General features: G+C 45.0%; 1 protein-coding gene across 11 annotated transcripts in view; it reads right to left on the minus strand.

The window, feature by feature from the left end:
- BCAS3 (BCAS3 microtubule associated cell migration factor) overlaps positions 1 to 14,255 on the minus strand; it is a 301,702-nt gene that overhangs the window by 83,928 nt on the left and 203,519 nt on the right. The window contains exon 24 of one of the 11 annotated variants that reach the window (XM_042879732.1): positions 9,141 to 10,173. The exons of the other annotated variants lie outside the window; for them this stretch is intronic. Coding sequence (XP_042735666.1) covers positions 10,148 to 10,173 — 26 coding nt within the window. The 3' untranslated portion in view covers positions 9,141 to 10,147. Of the gene's footprint in view, positions 1 to 9,140; positions 10,174 to 14,255 lie in introns of those variants that run through there. 11 annotated transcript variants of the gene reach the window in all.

The following is a 14,255-nucleotide window of genomic DNA, read 5'->3' on the forward strand; positions in this document are numbered from 1 at the left end:
GTAACTTGGCAGGCAAAAATGTTACCGTAATTACAAAAAGAAATGGTTTCTTGAATTAAGTAATTCCACCAATTAAGTAATTCTGCCACGTGTGAAGCAAACCCTACCTTTGCCATTTGTGTGTTTCTGACTCATTTTCAGCACTGTGCTGCTCCTCACTTCTGCTGCACACAAAATCCACCACCATTACTCACTGCAGTCATTTCTGAGGGTAGGTCTATTCACGCTGGTTGAAATAACTGAATGGAAGTGATGGAAAAAGTTCTGTGAAAGGGTCCTGATAAAAGGAACACTTATTGAAGCTTTCAGACGCTGCTTTTGGTACAAACCTCTGAGGTTTGCGAAGCCTGATTACAGTTTAAAGACTAGCAAGTCTTGCCTCAAACATCTGTACTTGGACTGACTACAGAAGACACAACTTCACTCCAGAAGCACAAATATTCAAATAGCTCTGCATCTGCCAAAACCAGGCAGGGTTGGGCATCTCACAAGCAAACCTTGCTTTCACTGGTCACGTTACACAGTGTGGGCAATGACAAAGCTACAATGGGCTCTTCTCGCCAGCAGGTAATAACAAGGTCAGCTGAAACCACTCCAAGGAGCGAATGAATAAAAAGGCAAAGAAAATATTTCCAAATTTTCGTTTCCTGTAACAGATGGAAATTATATAATTATTTTAAAAACTAAAACAAAACAAAACAACAAACAATTCTTGACAAGCTGCACATTAATACTGATTGAGCACTTCCTATAGGCATCACCGATCCTCCAGCGTTCTCTTCTGGAAAGAAATTACAGAGCTCCATGTGGAGCAAAGGAAAGCAGAGATTACGCAGTGATCTGTGCATCACACAGTTCCATGGCAAGGTTCTCACTGCTGCCACGTCCAGCACACAAGATTTCATGGAAAACTGTGGACATCCAGTAACGTTCCACCTCTTGTTAGTATCAAGAGGCCATCTCAATGTATAATGCTGACCTCAGGCAGAAGCAGATAAGACACAAAACACTGCAGTTTGTAAAAGAGCACTGCTTGGGAAATAACCTTTTGAGCCACTGGAAAAATCCCGAGTTCAACCAACTTTATTTCCAGGACAAAAGCAATGTGATTTTTCCCATCAGAAATCAGATGAAGTCAATTAAGATCTGCCAGTGATGGCAATTCTTAGCTTGTGGCATAAATAGCATCTCCATCTGAGAGCTATCTAAAGAAATGCTGCTGAGGAGCTCTTCTCACCTCGACTCATACGCCGTGAACTTTCTTTTCTTTCTCTGCTATTTAATCTGAACTGTTTTAAGGTTAAGGTGAATATTAATTCAAAATAAGACCACAATGTAAGAAAGCAGAATCAGGTGGGAGCTATAAATCAGCAAGAGCCCTGTGACGGCAGCTGGCTCTGCCCTGCCTCCTCTCTCCAAACCTTCCAAGATCCTACCACACCAATGAGGAGGGAAAAGAGATTAATTACATAAGGCCACAGATGAGAAAAATGGAGATGGAATAACTTCTGAATGCAATGTTGGCTATGCTAAACGTGATCCAAGACAGCTCTTAATCAGTGATTTAAAAAATACTTGAAAAGCAAGGCTGCTGGAGTGAAACAGGCTCATGCAGAGATAGGATGTTACTCTCATCTATCCGCAGATCATTCCTGCTGACTTCTTTCTGGCAGCTGAAAATACATTCAGACTATCTGAGGACAGGTTCCAAAATTTAAGATCCCCTCTGTCAACAGCTAGGTGATCATCTCATCTGCTATACCTAGATGGATCAGCTAGCCTTCCTTTTTTGTTTTAGTATCAATGATATTTTCTTGATGACTATTCCAGGTACTACAGATATTTGTGTACAGGCTGTAAACCTGGGTCTCTTAAATCAGGAAAGCACTATTTCAATCATCTCACTATGGCGTGAGTCTTTCCAATGCAGAAAAAAACCCAAAAAACACAAGGGCAGCAGAAGTAATAAATAAGGATTCCTGGCCAGAAACCAAACGCTGTCATGCAGAAGACTAACTGGGGTATCCCTACTTCTCACCAACAGCACAGCTAAGAGCTAAGCGAAAGGCAGATCACTGGGAGAGCAAGGAGCAACAAGCAGGCTGCTTCTCACAACTGGGAGAAGAAGCTCTTGATAAACACAGAAGGTAAAACCTCCAAAAGAGACAAAATTCAAACATTTGCCCTCAGAATCTGGGCTTCTGCTCCTCTTTCACTGCTACCTCCTGCAGGCTCACAGCTTCCCAATGCCAGGAGTCTCAGGGCAAGCACTGCTGCTTCAAGTCTGGGCACTCAGGCACCCGCTGACCCAGCCCAGCTCTGCGGGGCACACAGCACAGCAATGCTCCTTTTGAATACTGCCATGTTTTCAAAGGTCATGTTGTAAAGTCGCTAGATTAAAATAGTAATAGAAGAGTAAACATTAACTCACAGTTTTTCCTTAGGTCTTTCTTATTTCCAGTTGGTATCATTTCTCCCAGACTGAGTTGCAGCTTTTGAATCTGCAAGTTTATCTTGATTAAAAATCTTAACTTCTCAGTTTTCAGCATAAGGAAACTCATGTCCCTCCATTCAGAAATACCTGCTCCTTGCTCTCCTAACTCCCACGTATTCTGACTGCAGCAATCACGGATTACCCGTGTTATTGTCACTACAAAAGCATTCTGAAACATGGTCAAGCAGTCGCAGTGCAGGGAACGCTTCTCCTGACTCACTGTCCTGGCACGGCCTGGTGCACATCATGCAGCTGGTGGGACCCTGCAAACACACCGAGTCGTCTGATGGCTCAAGCTTCCACCACTTTTACCCAGCAAGAGTTTGCACAGAATGCAAACACAAAATGCTGTCTTTAAAGAGAAACTGAGACCAAGCTATGAGCAAAAAAAGCACTGGGAGATCTGGACAGCCGTACATTGGCCCTGCAGACACTGCTTTGCTCCTGGTTAAAGATAAGGATGCTTTGTTTCATTTTGGAAGGAACTTTCATTTTCTGATTGTCAACCAGATCTCTGTATTACATGACCAGAAAGCCAAAGTTCAGTTTTGTGAGTGATTTATCAAAACCAATCTACCTCTGGAAGATGAGGAAGGAAAAAGAAGCTTGGAATGGCTTTAACTGAAATTCAATTTCTACGAGCACATGCCATGCCACCCAACCCGGCCACAGGGAACGGCCATGGGGAGAGGCAACCCTGTAGGCTCAAGGGGATGTCAGGGAAAAGTTTGCTGATGGTGTGAAGCCAATGCAAGGCAGCTCTCCAGCTCCTCTGCAAGGTGAAAATTGCCACGGACCATCCAGATCCTACATGGGCAGAGGCGTTTTTCACAGTGACAGGCAATTCAGGAAAGGAAATGCAAATAAAACCCAGCAATACTGTCAAAAAGCAGCAAGATAAAGGAGATCAAGTAACAAATTGCTTGTTGCATTCTTGTTTTTTATCTCAGAGAAATGCTGGAGGATAACAAATGTCCCCTGCAAGTGTCACAGTGCGCATCTGCGTGCCGGCAGAGAGCCTTGAGGCTGCCCCACGACCTACGGAGCACAGGGAGAACTCCTTAATTGTGTCTGTTGGCCTGGAACAGGATGTCTAAGCAGAAACTGCAATATTTGGCACATAGTTTGCTGTATTCAAAGAGTTAAGCTATGTCCTATAAAGATAAAAATCTCCACTTTTATTATTTTGTAAGGCTGCCTAACAAATGAGGATCCAGCTGTAATTGTAACATTCCAAGCTGTGAAGGCGCCAAGTTTTACTAACTATAATTTAACTGGTCCAGTTGATGCAGTCCAAATTCTTGTTTGGATAATCAACCTTTGTTTAAATACGTACAAAAAAAAGAGCACAGGCCAGCACTAGCCTCTGGGCATGTCATGTGAGCTTATTACCCCGAAGCTTGCAGTAGCAGACACTCATGCACAAGAGGAGGATTATTTTGCTAGTATTACTGTTACGGTAACGTATAATCAGACCTTCTTCCCCCTGCTCCCCCACCCCTTTTCTCCTCTTTTTTTCCCCCTCCACAATTCACAAGTCTTCTTTCCAAGTTCAAATAAAGTTTAAAGGTGAAAAGGTCGAGAAAGTTTCATGACTGGCTGTTGAAAGAGGGAGAAATAAGCAGGGTCTCCAAGTTTGCGTACATTATAAGCTCAACAATTTCATATTTTGCTGCAATTCATAACTGTACAAATCCCTTTTGTTCAATCTGTTTGGACTCAAATTAAACACTTGTTAATAATTTATAACTTAATATAATTAGAAAATAACACTAACTGTCAAGCAACTATATTCAATGCATAAAGCAACTTGAGTGGCTTATTAGCTTATTTGTCAGAGCAACAATTTCTATATATTTCAGCTCATTTCTACTGGGAGGAGCAGTTAGGGAGCCACCCAGCTTGCTTGGAAATCATTTATCCACCAGCTGGGAGCAATTCCCAAATTGCTGCACCTCACCCACATCCAAGTGATGCTGGCTCACTTCAAAAGCAGCTTAAGGGTGACTTTGGGAGGTGCCTGAGCAGGAGGCAGCAGGGATGGCCGAAGCACAGGCAAAAAATGCATCTCACAGCAGAACACTGCACATTGTTTGCTATAAATTCTGTGTCTGAATAGAAGAGAATCGGTGCTTGGCCAACAAGCTGGCAGTCAAAAAGAGCCACTGAGAGCAGAAAACTCTTCATTCGTCAGATGCTGGCAATGCGCCTTGGCTCAGTAAAGCGCCGTGGCCAGGCACAGGGGCACGTGCTGAAGGTGCTGCCTTCCTCAGAGCTAAACACAAACAGGAAATGCTGTCTGCTGCTGTTTGCCTTTGTTTTGTGCTTTCTCTGATGAGTGAAACCAAATTCTGAAATATTACAGGCTGCAGTTCTACTGGAAAGCAGAGTGTGTCTGCCAATGCTGGGCACTTTGGGTACTTCCATCAAGTATCAAAATATCAGCATAGTCTCCACATCTTACATGACCCCTAAGTCATTAATATTACTGAAGAAATCTACAACATTCAGGTGGGACAAAGCAACTTCAACTGTGAATACTGAGCTAGAACCTCAACTGATCCACGTAATCTCCCTACCATCGTGTCAACATTCACCAGATGCAGAATCAAGTCCAGCTGAGATAAAAGTTGCCTTTTAAACGTTCATTATAACTGATAAGCTAACAGCCATGACCCTCTGACACTGAAGATCACTTTTATCTTTTCTTAATTGCTTTTCTCTACCTGTGAGTATCCATGCCAATTCCACTGTCAGAAAACATCAGATTTAAGTATAAAAAACAAGGAAGTTCAGATTAGAGATTAGTATGTGGTCTCAATTCAACTGAGTTTGTCCAGATCCTGAGCACACAGAGTACACTGACTTGAAGTCAGCAGAGCCAGAACAACTTCTGTCAGCTAGGGGTGCGCTCACTTGTTTTCATCTCCTTATCTGATTTCATTTCTAATTTACTTACTGAACAGGTCTCCTGTATTTTCCTTCCTTTCAACTCCTTCTCTTCCTCCTTCTGGTTTCTTCTGTTCTAACTCCTGTCACCTGAAGGCTGCTCACCTCTGATCACAGAGCAGCCACATCCCCCCCCCAAAGTCACCAGGGATCACCTCTCTTCCTCCTCACACGCTGCTCCTCTTCCTAAGCTGTTTGGCTGCCATGTTCTGCTGCTATTTACTGTCCACCTTTCTGAAATGCTTCAAGGAAGGAGATTAGGACTTCACAAACAGTGCCTAATGAGGAACCAGATGATGTCCTTCTGGCTAATCAGTGTGGGTCCCTATAATTCTTCTTCCTTTAATTCTTTAATCATCAGTTTAGTAAGAAAGGTTTCCTTTTTTAAAAAAAAAGAATCTTCTAAAACACGTGGAAGAAGATACGAATCGATACAATTGACCTGTAACGTGTTTTTACTTGAGAAAGGATCACAGGACTGGATCTTAACATTATATTCCTAAAACCATTTCTGGTTTTTGCATTTTGGAGACAAAGGCCTTATCCTCTTAAATGCTGCAGATCTCGTGCCAATCTCCCAGTACAAAGCAGACTGCAGACTTATACCCAAGAGGAATGGTCTCGGAAAGATTAGATTTTGCACCACAAAATCAAACCCTTGTGTGGTGAGCCATACCAGCTTCAGCACCACCTTCCTCCTCAGTGCTTCCTCACCATGGGGAAACAGGCATCCCACATCCTCTGCTCCACGATGGAAGTGGTTTTGTCACTCCTCTGTTCTTCCCAGCCTGTTTTTCCACGTGTAAAATTTCCACAGTTCCATACGTATCTAAAACTAGGGAGGAATGGCAACTGAAATCTGTGGATTTATCTGTTTTTTTTTTCCCTTATTCTGTATAGTTTTGCAATATAGGAAATGGCACACGTTGTGCTTAGCCAACAGAATTCCTTCTCATTTATGGTGTTACACAGATAAAAGTAGTAGGAGTGATACTGAATGGAGAGAACATACCTGGATGGAAGAGCCCTTTTAAATCAGCAGGGTATTTTCTAGAGTTGTTTGTCACAGACGTGTGCTTCTAATAGCAATAATACGTTTTGGGGTTAATTTTAATAAGAATCTAGCAGCTCAATAAAGAAGGGAGGAAACTTTCCTGAAGTACCATTTGGTAGAAAGGTATTTGATCAATCATCCCCCATACTAGAAAGCACAGATTTTCAGGATATTTCAAAATCCTTTGCCAGCAATCAAGTAGGACATGCAAGGAAAGGAGAGAAACATAGACTTAATACAATGTAACTGCTGAGGATTAAATTTTAACACCAGCAAAGCCACACACAAAAAGAATGAATTCAAGAGTGGGAAGATTAAAGCTGCATGTTGTCAGCTGGGATTGGAACGCGAGGGATGGAAACTTTCTGGACAACACACAGTTTAAATTCTAGATAGGATGTACTATGATTAAATATTCTTACCATTTTTGAGTACAGAGCTTTTTTCCTACTGGCTACTGTAGCACAAAAGTCTCCTCTTGTAAACATAGAACTACTAAAAAAGGGCAGGTAAAAGCCATTTAGGTTTCCAGCAAAGACATATAAAAGCAAAACAGCTAATGGACATCCAGAGCAGTGAAATCATTTCTGCAAAATCCATTAGTTACTGAAAGTTGTGCAGGGCTCGGTTTTACAGCAAAACCTGTAAAAACTCAGTATCCAGTTTCTCTATTGGGACACTGAGGTGCGAAGATCCAAATGACGCTGGCACTGGATGTGTATATTTGAACCTTTTGAACTCCATCTGCCCTTCATAAATTACTTTACCACCAGGCTTTAACACGTTTCTAGCCTACTGTGCTGCAAAAATAAAGACTCATTAAAATAGCTGCAAATGCAACTAACTTCATCACGCTTCCAGTGGAATTTGCTCAAAAAGATGCACCGCTCTATCCAAGCTGCAGACGGGGAAAGCAGCTTCCTGCTCCTCTGCTGAAATAACATCTGCCTTCTCTAGTGAAAACAAAGCACCAGACCCCGCTCCCCAAACTCAAAACCACTTAAGGTGAACGAAAATTGCACCGCACAGAAAAAAACCACCGTTGCTCCTTTCCATCTGGAAACGCTGTCAAATGGGAGCAAATGCCACGAAACTCCTAACTGATACAAGAACCCAATTCTGCATCTCGCGTGCTCGGCACCAACTAGCAGCAGTGCTCTGCTCAGCGCAGGGAAAAGCACCAGAGGTGACGACAGAGCCGGAGGAGCAGCACCCAGCTCCAGCCCCAGCACTGCCCTGAGGTGAGGAGCTGCTCTGCTACTTTCCAGGTGCTGCTTTGCCACGCAGCGGGGAGAGCAGCGCCCAAACTGCTCTGCAAAGCTGTGCCACGGCCCAATACTTTCCTATCACTGCATCTGTAATAGCTGCATTTTGAAACACATGCAGCTCATGGATCTCTAAAACCTGGTGCTGGGTACTTGGCAAGCACACGAGCAGGCAGCCTTCCCCCGGCAAGCTGACAGCGTTGCAGGGAGCTGCAGACAAGCAGGCAGCCCAGCTGCGGGAGCACGGCGCGAGCTTCCTGCTGCTGGACACAGCACACAGTGAGCAGATTCCTCATCATTATTTCTGAGACTGTCAGCATGTTTGTAGACAGTCAATCATAGGGATTTAGGAGAAAAACGATGACTTTATTTGAAGTCCGGGAAGGACAGGAAGGCTGGCTCGCAAATGAGACGCTGCATTGTCATAAGCAAAACAATCTGCAAAAAAGATGTTGCGTTCCCCTACACCTCTCCTGCCTCAGAGAGAGCTCAGCATTCAGAGCCGGGCGCCTGCCAAGTCCTCTGCACAGAACTCTCCAGCTCCAGCTCCTGCTCTGCGCTCAGAAGGATCACCCCATCCTGCCTGTGCTGCGGGTTTCTCCCTTAAAAAAGAGGGAACTGCCCATCTTCCTCTCAGCGGAAAGCTGAGGAATAATTAATGTCCCCGTGCGCTTCTGAGAGCTCACACATTACCATGCTACTCTTCTCCTTGGACCAAGATGTTGCTGTGCTGTATCTGGACTCCACACTTCACTCCCTTCCGAGCAGCAGAGGGGCCGTGGTGCTGTGCCTGGGTCACCTCGGGTCTCCTGCACTGAACGTGCCCTGGGGTTGGGTGAGCACAGCAACTCCAAAAGCAGAGCACATGCCCCTGGTGCATAACATGCTCTGACTCGCAGAACAACACAAAGGTACGAGAAAAAAGGATTGCTGATTATTTTTGGTAATGGATGGCTTTTAGAGGGATAGAACACTTACGCATTTCTTTAAGCCCCAAACAGCAAGTGATTTTGGACAATGGGCTCGTGTGAAGTGCGACCTGCCTGTCAGAAAGGCTCAGAAGGAGTGCAGGGGCTGAGCTCTCTGTGCACGCTGAAGGCAGCCCAGCAAAACTGCCTGCGCTGACACCAGTGGGGTCAGACTGCATCTGCGTGGGGCCACCACCTCTGCAGCCTGTGAGGAAAGGACCCAAAGGTTTGCAGCTCTTTATTCCCTTCCCCAAGCACGGATGGTTCTGCTTCCCTTGCTCAAAAATGAGCTGTCCTTATTTAAGACCTCCCAGGTTTGCCAGCGTGCCTCCAGAGGGTCCCTTTGGAAGGTGTTACACAGCTCAGTTCAGCTGGGGGAGGCAGATATAAAAACGTCCCACTACCAGAAGGCTCGTCAGCATTTGTTTAAATATATTATCAAAATAAAGGTGGTTTCCAGTGATCGAAGTACCTCACAGTCATACATAGGATTTACAGTCATTGCACCTCAGGATAGGAAGTACCTGCATTCCTGATACAAACCCAACAACAGACAAGGAACCCAAACCAAATCACAGCAACAACCCCCCCCACCCCAACACACACAATTCAGCTGTTTCGGAAAGAAAATACATGCACAGCCACATCTCTACCCCTCAAAACTGGTCTGTTTTGGAGGTGCAAGCAGCATGGATAGGGGACATGGACTGATCTCAGCTCCAGGTTCAGCTGCTGGCACCTCCAGAGCAGCACAGATCAGCCCTGCCTGATGCCAGCATTACGTCACATCGTTACATAATGGGTAGCAAAACGGTAATTTACAAGAAGGCAAATCCAGAGCTTCTTTCTTAGAAGCCAGTGATATTGTACAACGCATTATATAATGGTGCCATAAACAAACTGATTATGATTTTATCTTGTGTCATTTTTGTTTATATTTCGTTTCACTAGCTGGTCATCGTAGAGACAAGGAAAAATAGGCTGCTGGTGAAGTCTGAGCTCGCACCAGCAGAGCTCAGGTTTTCAGATGAAACAAGAAGCTGATTACACATGCACCACGTATACCAGTCGCTAAGCACTCCTGGATTGGAGGGATAAGATACTCTCTTTGCTTATTACTGCCTTCTTGATCCAAAGAGATTTAAGCAACTGTTTTCAATTAGATGTTTTTAAGCTAGTAAAACTCCATCCATAAAGACATATTTATAGAACAACTTAAAACTAGAAGAATTAAAATGACTACAAAACTGATGAATTCCATTCCCCCATCCCCCAGAATCATTTACTGACCATTAACGAGCAAAAAGCACTGCAATTTTAAGAATTAATCCACTGTCGCAAAATTAAATCAGATACACTAGTAGGGATAATGGCAAACTGGTGGCTCCAGCGTTGTCAGTTTACGGGTGATACAAGTTCAAGTCGTCTGTGCTAGTGGCCACTCTGTTGGAACAAACATGAACATAAAAGGTAACATTAAAAGTGCAGCAGCACCAACGGGAAGCAGTTCTGTCACGGAGGATGCAGGCTTGTGAAAAGCAGCACAGGGAAATATTGCATTGAATAAATTATTTGCCTGGTTCTGAGACCGCCAGACATCAGTGCATGGGAACAAAGGAAGATGAGGAGAGAAGAGCAAATGAGGGAAATGAAGTTCATTTCCCTTAAATTCCTGAACACAAGTCCAGCAGTGCGGCTTTGCCACACGACTGCTTTCGTCTCCACCAACCTATGACGAATACTCCGAGATTTACAGAAACAAAACAGAGCCTCGAGAGTTTTCATCTGACAGCTGCTTAAACAAAATTTGCCTAAAAACCTCAGCAGCACGAACCTCGGTACCTGCAGGAGGAGCTCCCTTCTGCTCCAGGCCTGGGGAGCGGGGAAGGGGCAGCGCCAGCTGGGCGCACACCCAGCACCCGTGTTCTGCAGCCCCAGGCCTGGCCCTGCCTGCTGAGATGCCATCTCAGGTGGGCTCATCGTGTGCTTCTGATGGGCATCTGCACCAGCCACCTCCTGAATGAATGCAGCTCTGACTACCAGTTGTTTTTGACCTTTCAAAAAGAACTGTGTTTTCATGCTAAGAAACGAGATTGAAAACTGTGTGCTTTTGTTAGCGGGGAACTCAGCAACACCAGGCCCAACGCCTTGAGTTCATACACGTGTTGTTCTGCACGGCAGAGCTCCTGTAAGAAAAAGTTACAGAATGAATCCAAAAGCAAAGTTCCACACAATTATATCCAAATTGGCAGAGTGAGACCATAAAACAGAGGAGAACATAAAAGCAAGTGAAATTACACGAACAGTGAAGCACTGAACAATTCTGCCTAAGGCGCAATGCTAATACAAGAGTAGCTTCAAAGCAGCAACCGAACCACCAGCAGTGACAAACAACGTGCATAATAACAGCCTCAGAGCAGCACTTGCTTCATCCCCGAGCTGAGAGCAAAGCCCTCAGACACGAGCATGGAGGGCTGGGAAAGGGAGGGGAGCACGGAGCGGGGGCACTTTGTCACACTGACACCGGGCACTGCGCCCTTATGGAGCACAGCCACGCTGAGGGAAGGCTGCTACATGTTGGGTAGGCAACACTGCTTGCTCACCTAGTGCTGTAAACAAAGCTTCAAATGAGCTGTGGGATACATACTGCTAACTGTGTAGTTGCAAACAGGAGGTGGAGCATCTTAGAAATTGCTGTTTCAATACACTCTTCTAGAATTTAAAGCAGATAATCCCCAAGCTGTTGTTATCTGTTACTGATCGTAAGTTAACTTACACCTTTTTATTTTATACACTGAAGAAAGTATATAAACCACATTACAGCATTTTGGCTAGTGATTTCTTTAAATAAACAGGGCTGAGACATTGCGCAAAGGGAATCCCACCCCATCAGGGTGTCTTTCTTTGTTAATTATTATATATAACAAATCTCTTTGCCAGTAAGATGACTCAGGGAAAAACCCTGTAGAAGGCGTGTGCTACTGACAAATTATTTTTATTAATTAAGTTAGAGAAACAACCCCAGGGGAGCAGTGTGTGGTGCTGGAAGGCACAGCGACGTGAAGTCGGAGCTCCCTGCTGCCTTGGCCTCCAGGATGCGATTCCAGGAACAGGGGGTTATCTGTCCCTTAACAGAAGGATTTGGTCCTCTGAACAGCTGCTTCAGACTTAATAAAACACCGTAAAAGCCACTGCCTTTACTGCATTAAAACCTGAAATAATGGGTATTAAGGAGAAGTAGCTTTTATAATACACTGGTATTTAAGTGCTTTGGCTTGGGGTCGGTTTTGCTGAACGCAGAGTAGACAGAAGAATACAGTGAAGAAAGGCATTTATTTACAGCAATGTTAATAGACCTCGGGACCTTCCTTTTTCAGTTCCAGCAGCTGAGAAGTTCAGGCTCTGCTTTGCACTGAGGATGTCAGATTGAGCCCGTTTAGCAGAGCCAGCAGATGGACGTCCCACCCGTGCACCCCATGCACAGAGCATCAGCAGCACCTCCCCTGCCTGCCCTGCACTGCAAGAGGAAACAGCCTGCAAGGTGGGGTTTGGTGCTGCCCACTTCTTCCTTTAAACATGCAGTAGATGGAGCAATACATAAGATTTTCATTATGCACTGCGACTGCCTCGTGTAAGCCAGAATCCTCTTTGAACAGCAACACTTATTACTCCAATTCCTGCTTCTGGCCTGGCTCCTCCCGTGGCCGTGGGCTCCCTTCCTGCTCGTCCACTCACCTGCACAGGTTTCTGTCGCTTCTTTTTGAACCCAAACTCATTTTCCTTTTATGGCAAGCTCTGAAATACTTTAGATATGTGCATGCAATGAAAGACAGCTGACACCCGCAGCTGGGTGTGCTTTTTCATGCAGTGTTAGTTACTTTTGTTAAAGAGGACAGAAATAAAACAGGAAGATGGGTATTTTTCTTACAGCCTAGTTTTCAAGCGTATGTATTTTGGGTAAAATTTTCTTTTCATGACACAGAATATGCACTTTTGGGGACTGTAATATCCCTCAGATGTTTTCCACCAAGAATGCAAAAAGAAACACTTTTTCATAAGAACTCATGGAAACTGGTAAAACGAAGACACAAGCCCTCATTGAAAAGCTATAATTTTTTAATTCAATTTACATGTCAGTGGATCTTTTGAGCTTCGTCTGTATGTTTTTCATAACGTACATTTGCAGTGCTCTTTCCCATGGGCATCAAGCTCTGCTTCTAAACTGGGAGTCCTCGACACGAAGTGTGATAAAGGGTACATTATAGTCATATTAAGCAAAACAGGGAGGAGTAAGCTTCTCATAGCCCAAAGAAAGCCGTGCGCAGAGCCTCATTTCTGGTAACAAGCAGAGCAGAGCAGCCGGCCAGCTAGAAACTGCTGCTATTGTATCAATGCTTTGTCCTGAGAAATAGTGAGTGGTTTGATTCCTTTTGTTCCTGTTTTCTGCTAGAAAAAAGAAGGTTTCTTCAAAACGATTAACTCTTGAGCTGCAGTATCACTGGGAACATGTTGTAAGTAAGAAGCAGAGCAGAAAGCTGCGTGCTGCGCACCATGAGCAGCCGGCAGGACACAGCGGGGCTCCCCGAGCTGCTGCCCTCTCGCTGCCTTCGCATCCACGCTGTCAGCCCTCGCAGCTCACACCAAGGATGCAGGAACTTGCTTAACTCGCACGGTCTGCACGGTGCCCGGCCCAAATGAGAAGTGCTTGTCGACAGTGCTGCAGCCACACAAACAAGCGGCAGCTGGATGGGAAAAGGAGGGCATGTCAGCTCAGAGCGGCAGAAAAGGTTTTTCACGGCAGCTATTTGCAACCCTCCAAGGAGATACAGAGGCTGCCCATTAAAACCCTGTTAAAACACTTCTGATGTTGTCAGCAGTGGAGAGCTGAAATAGCACAGTGATCACTGAGATGCTATCTGCCTCAAGCAGTTCAGTGCTACTGTCAATAGTATGAGCAAGAAGGTACAAGATGAGCAACAACCTAATTCCTACATCAAAATTTCATAAACTCCCTGAGCTGGTAAACACTGGAGATGTGGGCAAGCACAGGACAGTCAAGAAATCATCCAGAAAGGATGACCTTTGGTCTGGAATCCATCCTGAAAGCTTCGAACCTTTCAGTTAATTTACACGTGGAAAGCATTGCTGTGTGGAACGGCTCCCCATGCGCTCAGGGACAAGCCTGCATGTCCAAAGCCCGACAACAAAGCCTAGCAAAGCTTTTTGGTATAAAAACTTCCCAATGCCCCATCCGTAGCCATGCTGCTCCTTCCCACCTCTCTGCTTGCATTTTGGAGAGCACTGACTCACTGCCATCCCTTGGGGTGCTTCTTGCAAATCCAATCCTGCTGAGCAGACACTGTGCCACCCCTCCTCCAGGAGCGCTGACGCTGCACACCCTGAGCAGGGTCACTTACTGCCCTGCACTCCTGAGCACTGAGCGCAGTGAGTAATGGCTGCAGAAACAGGGCCAAGGTGGACGGTTATTTATAATACGGTAGCCCATGAGTAAGTGTTTAGCTATG

This window comes from Lagopus leucura, unplaced genomic scaffold (assembly GCF_019238085.1).
Source record: "Lagopus leucura isolate 7727_CA_CO unplaced genomic scaffold, USGS_WTPT01 Super-Scaffold_100024, whole genome shotgun sequence".
NCBI lineage: Eukaryota > Metazoa > Chordata > Aves > Galliformes > Phasianidae > Lagopus > Lagopus leucura.